The sequence below is a fragment of the Littorina saxatilis genome, linkage group LG2, assembly GCF_037325665.1.
Source record: "Littorina saxatilis isolate snail1 linkage group LG2, US_GU_Lsax_2.0, whole genome shotgun sequence".
Classification (NCBI taxonomy): Eukaryota; Metazoa; Mollusca; class Gastropoda; order Littorinimorpha; family Littorinidae; genus Littorina; species Littorina saxatilis.
Window position 1 is genome coordinate 99,657,540 of NC_090246.1, and position 24,287 is coordinate 99,681,826.

The window sequence follows — 24,287 nt, forward strand, 5'->3', positions numbered from 1 at the left end:
AATCTAAAATTAGATTACGCCGAAAACGAGGCTATACTTGTAGTTTCCTGTGCATGGGCTTACCCTAATCTTGAAACAACAATAACAACAAAATTTTGAGGGGATTCCACACTACCTCTGATGGCTGTTGCATTCGTAAAACATAAAAGGTACAGTCAGTGAATACTATGACTAGAATACCATCAATTGTCATCAAATATGTGGCGTTAACTTGTTTGTTTCGGTTGCTTCTTCAGCCAAACCAAAAGTCAAAGTGGATTTATTTCAATAACGTTGTTCTCAACACAAGCCAACTTCAGGATTTTATTTCAGACAGAACAAGTTGTGTTTCAGTTTGGAATTAGAGGGTGGATAGCTGAAAAGTAAACCAAGTACTTGCTACTGTTGAACTCTCGAGATCCTCTTCAGTATAAAAAAAATTGTAAATCAGTAAATTCAGTACAGACCTGTGCATAATAATACCTACATCAAGTTGCTCATGGTTATACCATGACCAGACATCGTTGTTTCAGTATTTGGTTATTGCCGGCCAGAAATTCGGTACACAGCTGAACACATCAATAATTTGAGGAGTATGAACTATATAATTATAATGGTTGACATCTTTATAAGGGTTACCAAACACTAAATGTAGTTGTACCAAACCTGTGTGTGTTACTTGTAAGGTCACTTAAATTGCCTCAGTCAGGAACATGAATCACACTAATCACACACAGTATTCATGAAATGAACAGTCAGCTATTCAAAGAATTGTATAAAAAAGAAAGTCAGCAGAATTATATTGTTTTAATTATGGTTATTACAATAGCCCTAACTAGTATTATTATTAATTCTTCATTATAAAGTACGTTCTATAAGTCAAAAGAACAGGACTTTCTGTTTCAGTGATTCATTCAACATAAGCTTTCTGTTTCACTTTCAGGCATCACATAAGAAGCAAGCACACAGTAATAGCAGTTAGAGTTACAGTATAAGCAAATCTCAGTCTCATGGATATGTGGGTATTCTTTGAAACTGTAAATGTAATTCAGTTGATTTCTGTTATAAGGCCAAAAAAAATAATAGGTGTGGTTACGGTAACATAGCCAAAAAAAATAGGGTAGGAAGGTAGGCAATCACTTTTTTTTTTAAAACTTTTTTTTCTAATGTGTACAAATTAAACCTACTTGACAGGGAAATAAGTGTGCGACTCGGGCGCTTTCGCTTTCATTGCGTTTTCTGCACTCGTTTACTTGTTTTTTTGGGTATTTTAACACGTCCAAATGTCCTGGCTCCGTCTGCTTAGTAAGAAAATTGATTATCAGAAAACTTCCTAAATGTCAAAACTATTTGACAGTTGAGTGGGCAGGGGTCAGACCAATGCGTTAGATCAGAAATGTATGCGTCAATGACCGAGGCCTGGGAACAACACTGCACTACTGGACATGGAAACAAACAAAAATAGGCATCCCCCACCAAATTTTAGTTTAAATTTGAAAGAGGTAAAATTTTAAGACTTTCACACATGAATACCATCAACAGTAATTTTACTCAACCAGTCTCAGTCTGATAACATTAGGGAAAAAAAGGACACATAATTCACATTCTGTATACTGTGTGATATGACATGCTGCCGTGAGTGAGTGAGTGTTATCCCCACGCCTCAGTCTTCGGTCTTTTACACATACTTGATCTGATGCATTGTTCATACTCCGGCCAGGCCTGTCAAATGTCCGATTCCTTTGACCCGTAGGATGTCTTCTAATACAACAACATTTTGTAGACAAGACAATTTGACTCATATGTTTTTAATAGAAGCCAGGTCCAACTGACCTATTGTCCTTTGTGTCTAGGTATAACACTAGACATGTATGTCAGTTCATACACCAGTGACCATGATAGCAGTGCAGTAAACACTGTCAACTGTCTGTTGATCTCTTTGTGTTCTAACTGAGTGAATCATTTCCATCTTGTTTTGTTGTTGCAGATAACTGATAAGATGTATATGAGTCACCACCAGCCACCAGTGCGACGAGGACCATGGATAGAGGACAAAATCATAGGATCTGGCGGTTTTGGCACCGTGGTTTTGTGGAGGAATGAGGTCAGTGTGGTCATGTAGGTGAAACATTGTGAACAGAAGCAGTGTTAAGATTTGTTCTGTTCAGTTGAATTAAAGAGTTTTTGTTTCATCTTCACTTCCTATGAGGTATACAATAAGCTCAATTTTCAACACACACAAAAACACAAGAGAGAGAAAACCCAGTGACATGCAAATAAATCCCAGAAGCATTATCCACGGGTTGAAGAGTGTTCTTTGCTTTTGAACATTTACCCCCAGCCTCACCCCCAGATGCTGTCTCTCTCTTTATCCTACATACGTAATTATAATCGTTCAAATCACACGTGTGTATATCATGTAAATGAGGTCATATCAAGCAAGTCTGGCAGGGATCTGTGTTTCCACAGCTTATGATGCCAAAGTCACCGAGACAAACGTCATTATAGAAACAAAAATTGCGCTCGCTAATTACCCTTGATGAATCTTTAGAACTAACACGTCACGCCACACTTTCAGAGTGACGTTTCTTTGCTTTGACGTAATAGATTGCACGAGGCTTTAGAAGAAATCGAGGTTCCAAAACAAGCATCTTCAATTTAGCTGCCTCGACTGCAAGACATTTTCAGTCAAATACACGTAAGTAAAGTATGTAGGATAAACAGAATACTACATGGCTTGCTGTGTCGTACCAGATTTACACGAGTTGCTTTTTCAAATAGTGAACAGCTCGCTTTCGCTCGCAGTTCAATAGTTCAATATTTAAAAAAACAACTCGTGTAAATCTGGTACGACACAGCAAGCCATGTACTGTAGTATTCTCTATATATAATTATATTATATATATATATTTGTCCATTTAGGTTTTTTCTTCTTTGTTTGTTCTTTGTGCTAATTTATAGTGTACATGATCTATACATATAAATAAAAGAGAGTGTCTGTCTGTCTGTCTGTGTGTGTGTGTGTGTGTGTGTCTGTCTGTCTGTGGTCGCCATACCTCAGAGATGGCAAAAGATAAGCACAAGATATTTTGCATGCACACTGCCCTGGACCCACAAATGTGCACCTGGGTTTTAGTTTCTCCAGACATTGTTTCCTTCCTCGGATAATTACCCTCCCCATCTACCAATACAGTCTATATAGTGCAAGGGAGGTAAGTCATGCTTTGTCACCCACGGAAGGGAGGTAACTCTCCCGTGTCATTCTCAAGGGTTACCCCCCGCCCGCTATCATCCCGCCGCCCCCCCCCCCCCCCCCCACACACACACACTAACCCTGCCCCCTGCTCCCCCTCCCTGCCTTACAGATCATCGCGAATAATGTTTACGAAATGATCGCCTCAGTGAAAGATCACGAGAATTTACAGATTTCTCTCCCCTGTTCAAAAAGGTATGACGCGCTCACTCATGAGGTATGTGTGCTTTGATCAGACGGTAACTACAGTGGGTGTGAGAAGGGGTAAACAAATCACGAAGAACACGTCCACTCGTCAGGAAGCCGAGCGAATGAATAATACCTTTCTTGTTTATTTTATTCATTCGCTCGGCTTCCAGACGAGGGTCTGTTCACTTAAAAGACCGTTGCGTCGAAATATCTGTGAATGTATTGTTTTGTCAATAACAAACGTTCCAAACAACCTACCTTTCTTGTTTTTTTATTCAGAATTTTGGAACGTTGGCAGTCTGTTTGATTTTGGATTTGACAGACTGTTTGATTTTGGATTTGACAGACTGTTTTTGGATTTGACAGACTGTTTGATTTTGGATTTGACAGACTGTTTGATTTTGGATTTGACAGACTGTTTGATTTTGGATTTGACAGACTGTTTGATTTTGGATTTGACAGACTGTTTGATTTTGGACTTGACAGACTGTTTGATTTTGGACTTGACAGACTGTTTGATTTTGGATTTGACAGACTGTTTGATTTTGGATTTGACAGACTGTTTGATTTTGGATTTGACACACTGTTTGATTTTGGATTTGACAGACTGTTTGATTTTGGATTTGACAGACTGTTTGATTTTGGATTTGACAAACTGTTTGATTTTGGACTTGACAGACTGTTTGATTTTGGATTTGACAGACTGTTTGATTTTGGATTTGACAGACTGTTTGATTTTGGATTTGACAGACTGTTTGATTTTGGATTTGACAGACTGTTTGTTTTTGGATTTGACAGACTGTTTGATTTTGGATTTGACAGACTGTTTGATTTTGGATTTGACAGACTGTTTGATTCAACTCTGTTTCACAGGAAACCGGTGATCACTTGGCGCTGAAAAAATGTCGCTTGCAGAACGAGATGACGCCCAAACACCGTCATCGCTGGCAGCTGGAGGTGGACATCATGCGTCGTCTGCAGCACGACAATGTGGTGATGGCCCTTGAAGTCCCGGAAGAGCTGAGAGGACCCAGTAATGAACTGCCATTGCTCGCCATGGAATACTGCTCTAGGGGAGATTTGCGAAAGGTTAGTACGGGCTCATTGTGTAAAAGTCTACAATGTTCTTGCTGGTAAAGTTTTACTCAGTTGGAAACACAGCTGGTACAGTGAAACCTCTGTTTTACACTCTGAGAAAATTGTAGGTCGGAGACCATGAACAAAATGTCTTGAGATATTGATATATATATATAATAGAGGGAGTCTTGTAATTGAGGATATTATAAGAGAGGTTTTACTGTACAGTCGTTAAGAACTGGCTGCTGATCTGGGGGGGGGGGGGGGGGGGGGGGGGTTGGGGGGGGGGGGGGGGGGATGAGGTAGCGGTGATGAGGTAATCAACTCTCAGACAACATTTACTGTTGTGTCACTGTCAGCTTCACTAATGTTTTTCTAAACTTTAACCACTCATGTATTTTGGAGGCTAATTTAGTAATTGCTAAGTACAAAGAGGAAGTTCACAGAAAAAAAGTTGGTGGATTAAAGAACAACAATACTCACAATTTTCATTGAGAAATTCTGCAGTGTTGTAATTGTTTAAACAAAAAATTCTTATTTTTCAGTCCCCCTTACAGACATGCCAAAAAAGGATACGATATCTCACTTTACTTTAACTACGTTGTTGTGATGTTAGAAGTGACTCTTTGTGTACTAACTACATGTACTTTGTTTGCAAATGTTCAGAGAAATTTTGGTTTGTGATAGTAAAATATTGTCTGGTCATTTCAGTATAATATTATGATTTTCTTGACAAAAAAATACAGGTTTTGTACTATGTTTTTGACAGGCGCTCAACCAGGCTGAGAATTGCTGTGGGATGCAGGAATATGACATTCGCTGTTTGATACATGATGTAGCATCCGCTCTAGAATACCTTCACAGTAAACGCATCATTCACAGAGACCTCAAGCCTGAAAACATAGTGCTGCAGCAAGTGGATGATGTGGTATGACCTTTAGTTTTTAGTCTTTGCTGTTCCTGGCTGTCTGTCTCTCTGGCTTTTCTTTCTCTTGGTCTCTCTCTTCTCGGTCTCCTCTCTCTGTCTCTGTCAGTCTCTCTCTCACTCTCTCTCTCTCTCTTTTTCTCTTTTTTTTCTGAGAATGTCCGGGTATATATGTTTTTGGAGTAGTCCTCTAGCTCCCTTGGCGAGGGCTTGTAGCGAAAAAAAGCTAATTTGTAATGCTTAAGTCACAACTCTCGTAAAATTTGATTTCATTTGATCTCTCTCTCTCTCTCTCTCTCTCTCTCTCTCTCTCTCTCTCTCTCTCTCTCTCTCTCTCTCTCTCTCTCTCTCTCTCTCTCTCTCTCTCTCTCTCTCTCTCTCTCTCTCTCTCTCTCTTTTCTTGTATTGAAGCCTTTTTTGGACAAGCGCCTAGCAGCTGTACGCCGAGGTTTCTCACTTTCTGTGAGACTGGAACCTTTATATTCTAAGATGTTTGCAAAGCAAAAGAAAAAGTATGAATAAGGCTATTGTGAGTGTTGTTTCCTCTCACACTTCTTAAGAATTAGAGGCGGGGTGTTTGTTTGTTCGTTCATGGGCTGAAACTCCCACATGTATGACCGTTTTTACCCCGCCATTTAGGCAGCCATACGCCGCTTTCGGAGGAAGCATGCTGGGTATTTTAGTGTTTCTATAACCTACCGAACTCTGACATGGATTACAGGATCTTTTTCGTGCGCACTTGGTCTTGTGCTTGCGTGTACACACGGGGGTGTTCGGACACCGAGGAGAGTCTGCACACAAAGTTGACTCTAAGAAATAAATCTCTCGCCGAACGTGGGGACGAACTGACGCTGACAGCGGCCAACTGGATACAAATCCAGCGCGCTACCGACTGAGCTACATCCCCGCCCCGAGGCGGGGTGTGAAAAGGCATGCGTGGGCTCGCTGTAAATGACTATGTAAACTTATTTCCCGAAGAACATGTCGTGATTAACAATAACATTGGTATGTTGCAGATTGTGTTTAAGCTGATTGATCTGGGCTACGCCAAGGAACTAGACCAGGGCAGTGTATGCACATCCTTTGTTGGCACACTGCAGTATCTGGTGAGTGGTGAATACACTGAGCAATGTCTTGCTAGATATGTGTGCAAATATTTTGCTCATGGTTTAACATAGATTATGAAATTTCCGTTTTATTTGGTTTGGTGTGTTTAACAATAATTTTTGCCGCGCTAAAAAGCAAGATAACATGATGTTTGTCAAAGTTTGTTTCCAATAGACTTGCAGCAAAAATTGTATTAATTGCACACTAAAGTTTAGTGGAAGAGGCTGATATGTTCTCTGTTTCTAAGCGAAATGGTGTACTTTCAGGCTCCCGAGCTGTTTGCCAGTAGGCAGTATTCTCAAACTGTGGACTACTGGTCATTTGGCACAGTGATTTATGAATGCATCACGGGTGTTCGTCCCTTCCTGCCAACGTATCCTCCAGTTCAGTGGTAAGCAGCTGAGAATTAAGTGATTTATTCTTTGTTAATGAACAGTGTGTGCATGTGTGTGTGTGTGTGTGTGTGTGTGTCTCTCTCTGTCTCTCTCTCTTCCTCTCTCTCTCTCTCTCTCTCTCTCTCTCTCTCTCTCTCTCTCTCTCTCTCTCTCTCTCTCTCTCTCTCTCAGCTTGTGTATGTGTGTACATGTGTTTCAGCTGGGAGAGAGAGAGAGTGAGATGCAAATCATGGTTTTGTTTTCCTGTACCAATAAACTTTGTGTTCGATAAACAATTGTTTTTTGTTTGTTTTTGTAATAGTGCCTTTTAATCTTTGCTGGAACTTAGTCAGATGCAAATGAGTATTTCATTTTCACTTGACAGAATTGTGTTGCCAACACACAGTTCTTTGATACTGTGTTTACCTTGATGCTTCATTGATTGATTGTGTATTTTTCAGGCACAGAGAAGTGTGTGCGAAATCCCCCGATGATATCTGTGCCTGGATTGATCCAGACAGTAATGTGAAATTCTCCAAAAATCTGCCACCACCTTTTCACCTCTGCATGTAGGTTTCCATGTTCATGCTTATCTGCTTGTAAATAACTTTGTGTTTTTGAATCTTTCTTTTCTAAACCCTTTTGAAAACTGAGTTTTTACAGAAGTCAACCATATTTTCCATACACATTTTGTTGTTGTTGTAAAAATCATATTTTCCATATTCAACAGTTTAGCAGACAAGTTAGTCCCAGGGTGGTTTTTTTTCAGTGGAGTCAGCATTTTTTTGTGTAGCGTCATATGCAAGTGTGCACAGCACAGTGCTAGTGTGTAGCAGACTGATGTCCCCTTATCCCTGTTTACCTTCCATTTGTTAGATCACATTAGATTTTTCATGAGGGACTCCTTCCCAAACATAGTAGCATTTGTGGCGACATGGAATGTCTCAGTTTTCCTGAAACATGTTCAGAATATGTAAGTAAACCAGAGCTAAACAGCAACAACGTGAGAAAACGGCAGTGATCTCACTTTTACTAGCTTAAGTTTATCAGATTTCAAGTATACACTGCTTTGAGTTTTTGGTGAGATTTTGTAGTGTTTTTTTGTTGTTTTCTGATCATTAGCTTACCGTATTTTCCGGGTTACAAGGCGCTACAGCGCATAAGGCGCACCCCCTTCTTTTTAAACAAAATTGTAATCCAGTCACCCATTGGGCGCAGAGGGCCGATAGGGCGCACCAAAATTAAAAAAGTATACCGGTAACAAACGGTCGAAGAATGAAAATAAGCTGCACATCAAAGGAAGAATACAGAGTGGAAATATGTGTGCTCTGTGTGTGCGGCGAGATCAAAGGCAGGTCCATTGTGATAGCTGGGTTGCCTTGTTTAGACACTGACCTTCTTCCCAGGGGTCAATGACCCAGTTTTTGCTATGAGAGTTGGTTCCCCTGTCATAGATTCGAGAGAGGAAACACTTCCTGCACCGGGGTCAGTGACCGAGTTTAACCTATGGGGCGGTCTCTTTGATGTCTTGAGAGGAAACTTGGCCAGGGTAGTACCTAGTAGCTGAAACATGCATTATCACAAGTTGTTTGACTGGTACTCAGGTGGTCTCTTTGATTTTTTTCGTATTTCATACACGGATTAGGCGCTTCGTTATACAAGACGCAGGGGTCAAACTCGAGGAAAACAGTCGCGCCTTATGACCCGGAAAGTACGGTAAATTAATCAGAGAATCTCTTTCAGGGAGTAAATATACACTTAGCAGCATTTAAAACAAAATAAAAGGAAACAAAAATGTAGTTCTCTCATTTGGATTGTTGCAGCCCCATGACGTCATACCTTGAGCAGTGGCTGCGGCTGATGCTTCGCTGGGACCCCAAACAGCGCGGCGGGGGAATGGTGCAGATTGACGGTAGCGCTGTCAGACCCAAGTGCTTCCTTTTGTTGGAACAGATTCTTAACACCAAGGTGAATGCACTGCAGTTATCAGAATGCTGTTACATTGTACTTCTCCTTGAGGTTTTAGCAGCATATGCATCAATGCTAAGCATACTGTGCTCGCATGCAGGAATATGTGTTCGGATGATAGTTTTGCTTGGTTTTTTGTTTGTTTATTTGTATTTACTGACTGGTGTGTGCTGGTTCTTACTGCAGTTGGTTTTGTTTCTGCTTATGTACAGCAGAACCCCCTTTTTAAGACTCCCACCCCAGTTTAAAGATCTCTCTCCCCCCCGCCCCCCCTTTTTAAGACTTTGCTTTTGAAAAGTTTTTGTTGAAAACCTGTGTAAAGTTATCTCCATTTCAAGACACTCTCCTTTCTAATACCTGATTCTCTCAGATTATATTAGGTCTTGAAGAGTGTTTCCATTGTATACATATGACAGAGTGATTATTTTAGGTTTTGAAAGGTGTTTGCATTGTATACATATGACAGAGTGATTATTTTAGGTTTTGAAAGGTGTTTGCATTGTATACATATGACAGAGTGATTATTTGAGGTTTTGAAAGGTGTTTCCATTGTATACATATGACAGAGTGATTATTTTAGGTCTTGAAAGGTGTTTCCATTGTATACATATGACAGAGTGATTATTTGAGGTCTTGAAAGGTGTTTCCATTGTATACATATGACAGAGTGATTATTTGAGGTCTTGAAAGGCGTTTCCATTGTATACATATGACAGAGTGATTATTTTAGGTTTTGAAAGGTGTTTCCATTGTATACATATGACAGAGTGATTATTTTAGGTCTTGAAAGGTGTTTCCATTGTATACATATGACAGAGTGATTATTTGAGGTTTTGAAAGGTGTTTCCATTGTATACATATGACAGAGTGATTATTTGAGGTTTTGAAAGGTGTTTCCATTGTATACATATGACAGAGTGATTATTTTAGGTCTTGAAAGGTGTTTCCATTGTATACATATGACAGAGTGATTATTTTAGGTCTTGAAAGGTGTTTCCATTGTATACATATGACAGAGTGATTATTTTAGGTCTTGAAAGGTGTTTCCATTGTATACATATGTGAGCCTGCATGGGAAAACCCGGCTAAAGACGCAGCAATCTATTTTTGGCTACAATGGAAATAGGTCAGAAGGGATCAAATTATCAATCTTCAGATTTACTGCTAAATCGCTTTATTGATCATCCGACTTCATCATCCCAAAAGGATTTCGCCTGTGTATTTGAAAACAGCACTGTGAAAAAACTATCACAGTTGGATCAATTCTGTTTTTTGTAAAATATTTGTCAAAGTCTGAAGTTTCATATCATTTCAAAAAGTAAAAAGTAAAAATTTTCCCATTAATTTTAGCCCGGTTTTCCCATGCAGGCTCACATATGCTTGGCAGCAGTGAAGTGGAAGCAAATCTGTGAGTGCTCTGCCTGAAAAGACCCATGGGTCTTTGAAGATAAAATCTATGCATTCCTGGGAATGTAGAACATTTGATGGACTAAAGCTAGCTACAAGCCGCGACTTTTAAAAAAAAAAATCGCATTGCGGCTTATAAAAAGATGTGGCTAAAACGTTACCTAAACTTGAATAGCATTCACCTAATGGAAGTCGCCGCGGATTTTCATTTCGCTCGATTAGCGATTACCGGTACTTTATTAGCTCTCTACTCAAGACTCGGCGCTTTTCTCTTTCTTTCGCGAATCTTCGTTTGTCAACAAGTCGTCGTGACAAGATAGCGTACAGAGAAACACCGGATGTATCAAGATCTTGCTCGCGCGAGATTTCGTTTTTTTGTGTCTTGCGATAGTTGGAGGAGCGAGAGCCGCCATGTTGTGTTTTCGTCCGCTCGAAATGTGCGCAAAAGTCGTAAATCATCCCAAAAAAGCTTATTTCGGGCGAGACTACATGTGTGTGTTGGTTACAAATTGTGTGTGTGTGATATTTTTCTTCAAATGTTTTCACTTTTCTTCTTTGTTTCACTTGTTTATTCTCGGAGCCGATTTCGCCAAATACCGTACTTTCGTTTGCCTTGTTGTTTTGATTGATTGACACGATCTGATTATATTTTTTTTGATGGCGGCTAATATAGTGACGCGGCCTATACGTGGCTCGTCCCAATTTTTTGTTAAAAAGTTGGGGGTGCGGCTTATAAAACGGTGTCTTGTAATCCGTCAAATACGGTAACTGGATATAAACTAGATATAATTTGCTGAACAATTGCTACATGAAAATTGTTGATCACAATGTGAACCCTGGTGTAAAAATGATTGGGAATAACTATGATATTGAGTTCTTGAGGATGATTGCATCAGATCAAGCTGTACGTATATGTGACCCTCCACCACGGAATGAGTCGCATGTCACCTTTGCATGATTTTTATATTTTTACATTTTCTTAAAGAGTTTGTTATGCTCTATCCAGTGGTGAAACCCATTGTAGAAAAGAGCGAACACTTTTCGAGTTATAAGCCTGTGACTAAGGTGACCCTCACACTGATACCTGACACACCGCGGACGTATATTAGGCCTAGGGCATAACTGCGCGAGGTGACATCTGACTCATTCCATGGTGGAGGGTCACATAGGTGTAGTATAATTGCAGAGAAAGTGAGATGATGCTGGTTTTGTAAGTATATATATATCACTTCTTATGTTGTTGTTATGAATAGAATATTAATGCTGCTGTTCATTGATTGACAGGTTGTGCACGTGCTAAATGTGGCATCAAACCAGCTTCTGGCCTACCCCCTGAAGGCTGATGACTCCATGGCACAAATTCAGAACTGTTTGGAGCTGGAGACCAAGATCCCAGTGGCCGAACAGGATCTTCTGCTGGCCAGTGGCGTTTCTCCTGACCTCAAAAATCCTGCAATGCAATGCTGGTCTGAACCTGTGAGTTATCTACTAGTTGTCTTGTGTATTTAAAACATTTCTCTGCTGGGCTTTGTTCAGATTGACTAACACTACAGAACTGTCAGGCATGGGAATTGTCCGCCGAAAGGCAAATTTCCGCCGATTTTTTTTTGTTGTTCCGCCGAAAAAGCTTCAGTGTCCGCCGAAAAAATAAGTGGGGGAGGCAAAAATGGTTCTGAAAACTGAATTTTATGGCAAACTTGGAGCTCAGATGACACCAAATTGCACAATTTGGGTTCTTTGGAGATTTTATTTTTGGGGGGGGGGGGGGGGCATGCCCCCAGAATCCCCCTAGTCAGGCTAGGCGCTTTGCGCTGTCGACTTTAAGCTAGTTTACTTACAAATGTTCAGCCCTTTTTACTTTTTTCAATTCCCATGCCTGACTGTTCAATAGAGCACAGTGAGACACGGTACAACAGGGTACTACGTTCCGCAGCTTTGGTGCTACAGCAGTCCCTCTCATGAACGGACACCCTTGGGCCATAGCAAAACTGTCCGTACATTGCAGGTGTCCGGTCACGGGAGGGGTGACCACACCACCCCCTCCCCCATACACTCACACAGAGACACACAAACAACAGGATTGAGTCTATGCTAATCACTTCTTGTGGCTACTAAACAATAGCAATAAACTTCTAATACTTCTTTAAACGTTCTGTAAAAATGATTTGTATGAAAAGTGTTGAAAAGAAGAGATAAAATAAATCCTCAAGGCAATGAACACACTCACCATGCACTGACATATGAAAGCAGCCACACAAACACAGCACAGAGGAGCGTGTGCAGATGCTTTGCAAGAATAAGCTTGAAAACCAGTTTGAATAAATAGCAGCAGATAGAGCTGCATGTCATAATCATGTAATTTATTTTCTTCTTGTCTGGCTTTATTGACTGCATGCCGATCATGTGGCATGGCAGAACACAGCTCCCACTCTCCCTCACTAATGCCTCCCCCAAGCCGTGACAACTGATGCTTGGAAATTGTGTGGAAGAGTACACCTCTCTATTTATCTCCAATGCTCTTCCTGCTGACATGCAGTGACACCGGACACCCAACAGAGTTTAGCCAGCTACCCCTCCACCCCCCCTCCCCTCCCTCTCTCTCACTCCCTCCAGCCATCTACTGTTTGGGGCTGTGGCCAGAGAGGCCAGCTGCACTGTTCACTCAGAGCAAAACCAGTTGACTGTGTCGTAACATTTGACAAAGCAAGACAACTGAAGGGTTCACAGATTAGGCAACAGCCTGTCAAGGCTGAGGGGAAACAAGAGTATCTTGTCAATGAAAGAGGTTACACACAGACACACGATGCTGAGAACTGTGGCCGGTTTTTCACTCTCTTTCGCTCAGGACCTTCATCGACTGTGGTTTCTGTTGTTTACGTCCAACAGACAAGAATAAAGAGCACAGTGCAGTTTCATGTTGGCATCTTCGCATGTACTCCACTCCTGACCAAAACTACCCCCCCCCCCCCCCCCCCTCCTGATGGGTACACGTGCACTCAAGTTATCAGTGACTGTCATCACGCCATTGCGGCTGTGATCTTTGTACCAAGAGCCGGACTGCTCTGTTATCGATTTTGTTGTGGTGAAAATTTGACGATGGTCTGTCCGTACATTGGAGGTATGACCTGCTGTTGGGACCGAAAATGAGTGTCCGCGTCCACGTTTTGCAGGTGTCCGTTTAAGGGGGGGAAAATATAGAAGGAAAACACTCTGTGCCGAGCAAATGTGTCCGTACATGTCAGGTGTCCGCTCACGCCGGGGGCCGTACATTGCAGGGACTGCTGTACTACTTTGGTAGATGTTGTATGTTTCTTTAATCTGTGTTTCCTAAGCCCCCCCCCCCCCCCCCCCCCCCAAGTCTTAACCTGTCAAAGTTCCTGACTGAACATAACTTGCTGTTGTATAAAAATGGACTCTCCTGCTGATGTTCAAGAAGGACTGCATGATCACCACTTTTGTCCACAAGTTGTGCTTCATTACTTTCCAATCTTTTGTCGACAATTTGCTGTTCTATTTTCTGAGGCAGTTTACCTTTGCAACATTACTAAAAAAAAAAAAAAGATATGTACATGTGTTTTTGTTGTTTTCAGAGTGCAGAAGAGTGGGTGGTGTTTCTGTTCAGAAAGGGGGCAGCACCCAACAGTCACCGCAGACGCAATCTGCCACAGATGTTGCAGTGCATCGTCAAGGAACCCAGGACACTGCTTCCCTTCAATGTTAGTCATTCTTTCGACGGACATGTTGAGCTTAGTGAACAAATTATCATTGTGATTTCAGCCCAGAGATTTAAAAGAAAGTTGTAAGAAATTTGACCCTACAGACCTGAAAGTGGCGAGTATTTAACTCGCCATGGCGAGTAGAAATCTGTAAATGGCGAGTAAAAATGTTAATCTACTTGCCAAAGGCGAGTCAAGTTGCTGATTCAAATGGTTGGTTTTGCGAGTAAAATTTGCTCTCTGGCAAGTAAATTATGAGAAGTACTAGCCAAAGGCGAGTGCCCCATTTTGTGGACTTTTAGTGCTGCCTTATTGTATAGTAAGTAAGCAGTTTGGACATGGGAGGGGGACAGAAAGCTGAGAGAAGAAGAAAGGGGGAGGAATGTGATCCGATTTTAATAATTATGGAATCATTTTGCAACACAGGAGCAGCGAGTAGCCTGGGCCCAAGCCGTCTTCTTCCTGCAGCTACAAAACAAAGATTTCAAGCGACTCATCCTCAGTCAGAGAGCTGCCATGTGAGTAGTTTGATTCCTCGGGTTCCTTTCTCTGTTACAACATCTGATGTTTGTCATTAAGGGAAAAATGTGTACAGATTTCCACAGGGCAGAAAATAGGAACACATTTTGTTTATGGAACGCCAAGGTGTTTGGCTGAGATGTCCAGGGATCTTCATTACAATTGTGAGGAATGCTGGCAGCAAAGTTCTTGCATAGTAATTTTTTGTAAACCTGTTTGCTTTACTCAAAGTGCAAACAAATATCATCTGAAAGAGAGATAAAAATAGGATCAGGGTCTTTGGGGCACTAATTGTATGCACAATTTCCATGTGAAAGAACACAATAGGAGGAATAATGAAATGTATAAAGTCCTTGAAAGTGGCATCTGACACATTGATCTTCAAATTCATTTTGCTTCATTTTGAGTTGGTTTAAATGTGTATTTATCTATAATTTTTGATGTTGTGTTAAACAGGCTGAACTTGCTGAGAATCAACTCCAAGTTTGCCAAGCTGAAGACCAAAATGATGAATGAACTGGAGAAGCTGATGGCTCGCAAAGACCACTTCAAACAAAGGTGAGACTATGCATGGTTATGAGGTGAGACTATGCATGGTTATGAGGTGAGATTATGCATGGTTTATGAGGTGAGACTATGCATGGTTATGAGGTGAGACTATGCATGGTTATGAGGTGAGACTATGCATGGTTATGAGGTGAGATTATGCATGGTTTATGAGGTGAGACTATGCATGGTTATGAGGTGAGACTATGCATGGTTATGAGGTGAGACTATGCATGGTTATGAGGTGAGATTATGCATGGTTTATGAGGTGAGACTATGCATGGTTATGAGGTGAGACTATGCATGGTTATGAGGTGAGACTATGCATGGTTATGAGGTGAGACTATGCATGGTTATGAGATGAGACTATGCATGGTTATGAGGTGAGACTATGCATGGTTATGAGGTGAGACTATGCATGGTTATGAGGTGAGACTATGCATGGTTATGAGGTGAGACTATGCATGGTTATGAGGTGAGACTATGCATGGTTATGAGGTGCACAGAGGTGTTAGCAGTGATATGTAGCATAAATGGCCTGTATCACCCTGTTGAGACTTGTTTTATGCTTGGTGCTGGTTTCCTATATTCTAAACTCCTTTTTTCTGGAGTAAAGGTGAAAATTGAACAGTTACGTTGTCTTTGTCATAGTGAGTGACGATCTCTTGTCTTTAAAATTGTATGTCACCAGCAGTCAATTTGTTGTGTTTTTTGTTGTTGTTGTTGTTGTTTCTAAATACAGTCGAACCCACTTAAAACGAACACGCTAGTTACGAATTTTGACTTATAACGTATTAGTTTTAAGTTCCCAACTGAATAGGCCAGGCCTCCCAAATAGAAAAGAGTGCTATCTTGCCTGAACGTAAACCTAAAACCATGTGAATTAGTTAATTATTTACATCATTGGTGCATATGTGTGAACGGGCAGTTAAGCTCACCTGTCTCGCAAGGTTTTCTCTTTAAAGTTGGTATTCAAGGGAACCAGTTAGGCCATTTTAAATGTCAGACTCTTACTTTGAGTTGCATTAAGTGTTACATTTTAATTGGAGTTCAAAGACTGAAGCAGGTGCATAAAGGAAAGGAAGCAACTTAAAACTGTATTATTATGTGTTTTGTCTGTTTCAGCTTGGAGTTTGACATTCAGCAGTACAGTGAGCAAGCAGTAGGTGGAGTCAGTAAGTTTCACGTTCATCACTAATTCCTCTTTTTAGTACAGGCAAATCCAGCTAACTCACAAACGGTTAAGTCAAAAATTCGCTTAGCACAAAAAAAAATCTGGTCCGGAATTATCCCTCTTTATCTATGTGTACAAAGTACCCTGAGCTCGAAATGGGATTTCTCTTACGTAAGTCGAAAGACGGATAGCACACAACAGAAAGTCAGTCCCAAAGACAAAGTTTACTCTATATTTACTACAGCAACTCGAAACACGAAACTTGGCGTCTCACACTAGCGCATTGTGTAACCTTATTCCCTTCTTCTCTACACGGACGCCACACCGACTGGTCAGTCAGCACGCCTCGATCATTACGCATTATGCAATCACAAGCCCTTTGCTGAGTGCAGCAATAAAGTATGAACTGAAGTTAGGAGGGGGCGAGGAGTAAGGAGGGGCGAGTGGTACACACAGTGTGTGTTTGTGTGTGTTCTTATGGTTGGAGAATGAAGTGACGAGAATTCAAATTGTGGGTTGCCTCTCATTCAGTACTTGTAATCTGAACACAGCTGCCTGTCCAGACACTGACCTTCTTACCCGGGGTCAATGACCGAGTTTTTATCTGAGAGGAAACTGTTTTACAACATGTGAAAGTCTCTGAAGGATTGGTCAGCGCAGGATAAGATAAGAGAGGGGGTGAAGTGAATAGCGCAAAGAGGAGGGAGGGGGGGGGGGGGTGGGTGGTTGCTATTTTGACTGCTGATGCAATCGCCAGCGGCTCGTGGCACTGGAGGGGTGATGACACGGTCAAGTGAGGTGGAGGGGGGTAGCTGTCTAGCCAATGTGTCTGGCCTTGATTGGTGGTAGTCCTGAGTCCTTCTCAAAGTGGGCGAGAGGGGGATGATTGGGCAGTAGAGAAGTGACAGATTTTGAGATCGCTGAGAAAATTAGGTGAGTGACGTAATTCACGAGTGACGTTTCAGTCAGCTTGCTTCTTGTTCGTTTGTTCTTTTGTTTTGTTCTTTTTTGTTCATGTCGTCACCCATGCGTCAGTAATGTGACGTAAGTTTAGTACTATGACCAAGTCGAAATTTCGGATAGGACACAATAACAATTCGGTCCCTTCAATTTCGTCTTATCCGGATTGGCCTGTAGTGCGCTATTCATATGAAGGGGTTGATCAGACCATTTGTAGATTACTACGATTCAGGCCTTCTTGGTTTAGATTTGCTTTGCATGCGTATTTACCATTTGTGGTGCAAAGTATTTGTCCTTTAATTTATGGTTCACAGTGAATATTTTCTAATTTGAGTTTTTTATTTTTTTAATTTAAACTTCAAGACAGGTGTGCTTAAATTAAACATTTGTCTTTTTCAGCTTCAGAGAGAATGTTCAGCAGGTGGACACGCATGGGAGAGGATATAGAAAAATTCATGCAGCTGGTAAGATGTTCAAAAAAGGCTGACACTTAGTAAAAGAGCTGTGATGCTCAGACAGGAATCCAAAAACAAAGAGACGGCCAACGTTCCAAAATTCAGAATAAAAAACCAAGAAAGGTATGTTGTTGGAACGTTTAATTATTGACAAAACAAAACGTTACGTTCACAGATATATCGACCCAGCGGTCTTTCGAGTGCACAGACTTATCTCATTTCTTCAAAGATACGCTCAAGATGCATCCTCAATTGTACATCCACTGCAGGCAGACTATCTTTAGTTTAAAACAAAATCAGTTTTGATAAGGCGTTTTCAGAATCAAATTTTGAAGCAGATGCTTTATTTCAGTGGTTTTTCTGCTTTCAGAAAGACCGTGCAAGCCAGCTGGAGACCAAGTCAGGAGCAGTTACAACAAAGATTGTGGAGCTGCAGAAAAGCCCCTTCGGCAAGGCACGCCAGAACGACACTCTCACAGAGTGGTCAGTCTCAAGTGTTTTTTAAAATGTTTCATGTTTTGTCTGTCTATCTGCCTTGTGTGTCTATCTATCTGCCTGTCTGTCTGTGAAAAATACAATATTTAAAATATTTGACTTATCCCCCGCCCCTCCTCCCCAAGCTGTACCATGACAGTGCCTGCAATGTAGCTAATTGACAGGAATGAAACAAACATGCATCTGAAAACATCAAGAAATCATGAAAGTGATGTAGCCATGTAAGGAAACATTTAGAATTGACATAGCGACTTTGCTTGCTCTCCCTGAGTAGCTCAGAACCTTTCGTTCTCAGGTAGTTGGCATCTGTGGTTGTCAAGATGTGCAGCTACCAGTAACTATCATCTCTACAAATGTTCAACTTCTGTTGTACATTGTATTCTTTCGCCTGCTATTTGAACAATGTGCTCCTTCTGATATAAACTATAATTGTATTCAAGCGGTGAAAAAGATTGCTGGGTTTGGTGTGACTTAACAGTGTCTGCTCTTATGTTTTCAGTGAAGAGAGGGCAAAGCAGCTGTTCCATGAGTTGAGACAAACACCAAAAGGTAAGAAAAATACATTGTACTTTGTTCAGTTTATGCAGAATTTTTGCATTAATGAGTTTGAGGAGTGTATTTATCAAGTTGTGTACAATGACAGCTGGATTGAACCACTCTGTCTAGCTAGTTCAGGAGCGTATAGATGTTAAGATTTCGACTTGTGTTTGGCAGAAAACACATCGAACACTTTTGTCTGCATCATTGTTCATGAGTGTTTTTCTCCTTGCAGAACATCGGTCCAGCGCTCTGACAGACCACAACCCCATGGTACAGCTAGTGGTCAAAAGTGTGCTGTGTCTGGATAAAGCACTTGCAGATCTTTACATCCACCTGGGGTAAGTTTTCTGCAGATATTTTATATCTGTCCATCAGTCCTGTTTTTCATATTGTTTAGTAGGCTGTGAAGAGAGGTTGTAAGATGCGTAAATGTCAAGAACAAGAACAAGAATTTAATCGGCTATGGAGCATGGATTGTTATTTGTACAGTCGTAGCTGCCCTTGTGCCCACCTGTCCAAAGCGACAACCTTCCCACAACGACTACCCCAAAACCCAGACAAGTTTTTTGTTTCTTTTTTTACCCTTTCCCAAGTAATGACCTGTCTATAAGTTAACAAGCACTTTTGATTGGTCCCTTGGGTTGTCATTATGGACAGGTGCAACTGAAGCTGAAAATGGCATGGGCAAAGAATTCTTTAGCGAGTTGTATTTTTATTTGATCATTTTCTGTGGTCACCAGTTGATTATGTTCTTACTCCATTTACTTTATGTACATTTTACATAAGAAGGTATCTCCTGCTTCTTTTTTTTTTAGTCCTTTTTTCTTAAGCAGGACTATGATGACTGCACGTGAGAGCGATAAATAAAAAGACCAAAAAACACTATACTCACGTGGGAACGAAGAAGACGTAAGAAACAACAGCGACATTTTGACCACTAAGGCCTTCCCTAGGCACATTAATGGAAAGAGGAGCCTTTTTTCTGAGTTATGATTTTCAGTGTTCGTATGATGATTTGTGCATTACAGCAAGGTTATGGAGTGTCGTCAGGATCTGCAAGTGATTATTCCAGAACTGGAGCGCTGTATTGAAGAGATCTCTGCAGCCGGGCGACAGCTCGCAGCACACCAGCAGAGAAGGCAGCAAGACATCTGGATGTTGGTGAAAGTGGCTGTAAGTCTTTTTGTTTTTTACAGAGAATGTTGTTGTTTTTTACAGAGAATGTTGTTGTTTTTTACAGAGAATGTTGTTGTTTTTTACAGAGAATGTAATGTTGTTGTTTTTTACAGAGAATGTTGTTGTTTTTTACAGAGAATGTTGTTGTTTTTTACAGAGAATGTTGTTGTTTTTTGAGACTGGTACTACAGTGAAACTCCATTTAAAAAAATCTGAGAAAATATGGTCTTAAAAAGGGGGGAGTAGTAAAGGTATGAAAAGAAAAATATAAAAATAAGCAAGGTCTTAAATTTAGGTGTGTGTGTGTGTGTCAAAAGGGTTTAATCTGTGTATGAGTAGGTTACCAGTCGGCTGTTGATGAAGCAGAGGAAAGTTGAACTACGGTTCATCAATTGAAGTGACCCATTTTGCTTTGAGTGGTTGTCTATAGAACAATTAGACGGCTGACTTCTTTAGACTTTCTTCAATTAATGACGCCTGATTCTTCACTGTGTTTATGATATTTTACTCCCAGAAGAATTCCCATTTGAGGTGAACTAATCAAATTTGTTACATGTTCCATGTACACCTACAATCGTTTTATTGTGGGAACAGCTGAAGATCCACAATCTCAATATAACCAAATGCATAACCTTTTTTGTGCATACAGCTGAAGATCCACAATCTCAATATAACCAAATGCATAACCTTTTTTGTGCATACAGCTGAAGATCCACAATCTCAATATAACCAAATGCATAACCTTTTTTTTGCATACAGCTGAAGATCCACAATCTCAATATAACCAAATCCATAACCTTTTTTGTGCATACAGCTGAAGATCCACAATCTCAATATAACCAAATGCATAACCTTTTTTTTTTGCATACAGCTGAAGATCCACAATCTCAATATAACCAAATGCATAACCTTTTTTGTGCATACAGCTGAAGATCCACAATCTCAATATAACCAAATGCATAACCTTTTTTTTGCATACAGCTGAAGATCCACAATCTCAATATAACCAAATGCATAACCTTTTTTTTGCATACAGCTGAAACAGGTGAGGCCAGGTTTGCCGAGGTCCAACTCACGCAGCAGCAACTTGAGCAACAACAGCCAAGGCAGCAACAGCCAGGGCAGCAACACCCCCGTCGGTCCTGTCAGCCTGTCCTCCGTTCCCTCTGACCACGGCTCAGGCAGTCTCATGTCATTCAAAATCATTGAGGACGCCCGGATGGAGAACAGAAGGTAATGGTAGGAAGCTTGAAAAGTGCAGCTTCGCCCATACCCCTCTACTCTATTGTGCGCTACCGCTCTGTTAAGAAGAAAAAGGCAGTTGAATAGATGATCATAAGGGTTTTTGTTTTAATGCTTCTTCTGCACTCATCCTTTCCATTACTTATCTGTTAAATACATTTTTTTTAAATAGTGCAGTTGAATAGATGATGTTGAAAAAATGTCCTTCCTCCTGTTCCAGCCTTTCTAATCTTTACCCAGACTTCGAAATTCTGAGCTCACTGTATTGTTTGTAAATAACTTGATACTCAGTATTTGCTAGTAGTTCTTTTTGTTGATGACACCAATGTGCGTTACTTAAATGGAGAGTGAAATTCCTGTAATTACTTTAATATTTTATTTTGTGTAAAAGCAGTTCTTTGAAGCTAGGCAAAAAATCGTGTGTTCTTTAATTTCACTATCCCGTAATTTCTTTATCATTTTTTCTGGTCTAAAAGCAGGCTTTTGAAGCTTTGCAATAATCTTGTGTTTCATGTTTACCCCCGTCATATTGGATTGTCGTTGTGATTACATTTTGAGAAAATTTACTGATTGCTTCTGAGAAAATTTTCAAGTCTGAAGGATGGTATCAATTATTGTACAGTTTTTTCATAAAATGAAAGCAGAACGACTGTTTACGGTTGTGCTGTTTTCATCTAACACGCCTGTCTGTGTGCAGGATGACTGTTTACGGTTGTGCTGTTTTCATCTAACACGCCTGTCTGTGTGCAGGATGACTGTTTACGGTTGTGCTGTTTTCATCTAACACGCCTGTCTGTGTGCAGGATGACTGTTTACGGTTGTGCTGTTTTCATCTAACACGCCTGTCTGTGTGCAGGATGAGGGAAATGATGTCGAGCATGATGAGGGAGCAGGACGATTACATCTCAGTCATTTCCACCATGGATGAGCTGAGTTTACCCCACACCCCTATGCAAGCAGGAGAGTCACCTTCCTCTACCCCAACGCACACTGCTTCTCAAAAATTCTCCACACCTTCTTCACCTCAAGTCAACCATGGGGCTGGTTCCCGTGGGGACAACATGCTTGATGTGAATAATAGGACAAATGGCATCACATCATCCAACGAAAATGGCTAGCAGTGGCTGATTGATTGAGAGGTGTGAATGAATGAATGACTGACTGTGTGTGTGTGTGTTTGTGTGTGTGTTTGGATGGGTAAGTGTGTGTGTGTGTGTGTGTGTGCATGCATACCCGAGTTCGTGCATGCGTGTGTGTGTGTGTGTGTGTGTGTGGATTTGTGTCGTGCCATCTAGCAATGAAATTAACCATTCTGGCTGTGAGTGCATGAAGAAAAAGAATTGACGGAGTATTGCGTAGCAGAACACAGAGCATTCTTATCATCTGCGTTTCTTCAAATGCAGCCTGTCACGGACAACAGGTTATTTATTTCACTATAACTTCATCTACAGCCCAGCAGTATGGTGTGAACTATCTCTACTGAATCGAGCTAACGCAGAGAAAGCTTTGAGGGTATAATTAGAGTTTTGTAAAAGAGCAGTGTTTGAATCAAGAGTCAGACTGAAGCTCATTTTTACAAAGTCTTTTTCATCCGAACAACTTCGGCTTACTGTGTGGGAGTGCATGATTTTCCTGTTTCTGTTATCAACACACATGTGTTTTAAACCTGTTCTGTGAACGAAAAGGTTACTCTGCTCTGATTGTCAGCCCTTGACATCTCTTGACTGATTGTCTGCCCTTGACATCTCTTGCCTTTTTGTTTTCGTTACCTCGGTGAGTCTGTGAATGTTATTCTTTGCCAGGTTCTGTGATAATGATTGTTGAGGTCCGATAGTGGGCTGGTTTTTACATTTAGTCAAGTTTTGACTAAATGTTTTAACATAGAGGGGGAATCGAAACGAGGGTCGTGGTGCATGTGTGTGTGTGTGTGTGTATGTGTGTGTGCGTGCGTGTGTGCGTGCGTGTAGAGCGATTCAGACCAAACTACTGGACCGATCTTTATGAAATTTTACATGAGAGTTCCTGGGATTGATATCCCCGAACGTTTTTTTCTTTTTTTCGATAAATGTCTTTGATGACGTCATATCCGGCTTTTCGTGAAAGTTGAGGCGGCACTGTCACGCTCTCATTTTTCAACCAAATTGGTTGAAATTTTGGTCAAGTAGTCTTCGACGAAGCCCGGACTTCGGTATTGCATTTCAGCGTGGTGGCTTAAAAATTAATTAATGACTTTGGTCATTAAAAATCTGAAAATTGTAAAAAAAGAAAATAATTATAAAACGATCCAAATTTACGTTTATCTTATTCTCCATCATTTTCTGATTCCAAAAACATATAAATATGTTATATTTGGATTAAAAACAAGCTCTGAAAATTAAAAATATAAAAATTATTATCAAAATTAAATTTTCCAAATCAATTTAAAAACACTTTCATCTTATTCCTTGTCGGTTCCTGATTCCAAAAACATATAGATATGATATGTTTGGATTAAAAACACGGTCAGAAAGTTAAAACGAAGAGAGGTACAGAAAAGCGTGCTATCCTTCTCAGCGCAACTACTAAACCGCTCTTCTTGTCAATTTCACTGCCTTTGCCATGAGCATGAGCGGTGGACTGACGATGCTACGAGTACATACGGTCTTGCTGAAAAATTGCATTGCGTTCAGTTTCATTCCGTGAGTTCGACAGCTACTTGACTAAATGTTGTATTTTCGCCTTTACGCGTCTTGTTTTTTGTATCAACTCGGATGAGATGAATAATTATGGTGGCCAAAGTAGAATGGCTGTATTGCCAAGTCTGAAAGATAATTTTCTGACTGCATGTGATTGGATTAGAAATGATAGGTTGCTGTAAGAATATGAGATGAAATCTTGTGTTTAAGATTGTAGAGAAACGGTTGATCAACATTTAGGGTTGAAGTCCGAGAGAACTGTACATTTCTTTGCATCTTTGGAGAACAGCTTCACAATCCACCAGTGCAGAAAATTTGAATTAAATATCCGAAAACTTGCAGGATTGCTTTGGTTGCACTCAAGGCTGCCAGTGCTTAGACTAAAACGGGTATCTTATGTACTTGTCCTCATTAAATCTGTGAACTCATAATACAAATGTCAAGCAATGAAATCTGGTCAGCTTCTGCATTGCGGATTTAACAAAGTTGTAAGTGGTTCCTTTTCATCAT

General features: G+C 40.6%; 1 protein-coding gene across 1 annotated transcript; it reads left to right on the top strand.

Annotated features, from left to right (window-relative positions):
* The first annotated feature begins 26 nt into the window (after nucleotides 1–26).
* On the top strand, nucleotides 27–23,885 carry LOC138960310 (inhibitor of nuclear factor kappa-B kinase subunit alpha-like). The gene is made up of 20 exons (XM_070332158.1): nucleotides 27–149; nucleotides 1,967–2,083; nucleotides 4,295–4,510; nucleotides 5,268–5,426; nucleotides 6,440–6,529; nucleotides 6,797–6,921; nucleotides 7,366–7,473; nucleotides 8,728–8,872; nucleotides 11,564–11,755; nucleotides 13,870–13,995; nucleotides 14,422–14,513; nucleotides 14,971–15,072; nucleotides 16,186–16,235; nucleotides 17,594–17,658; nucleotides 18,020–18,132; nucleotides 18,644–18,693; nucleotides 18,917–19,022; nucleotides 19,713–19,857; nucleotides 20,897–21,093; nucleotides 21,959–23,885. Exons 2-20 carry the CDS (start codon nucleotides 1,979–1,981, stop codon nucleotides 22,218–22,220), a joined length of 2,448 nt encoding a protein of 815 aa, XP_070188259.1. The 5' UTR covers nucleotides 27–149; nucleotides 1,967–1,978; the 3' UTR covers nucleotides 22,221–23,885.
* Nucleotides 23,886–24,287: the final 402 nt, after the last annotated feature.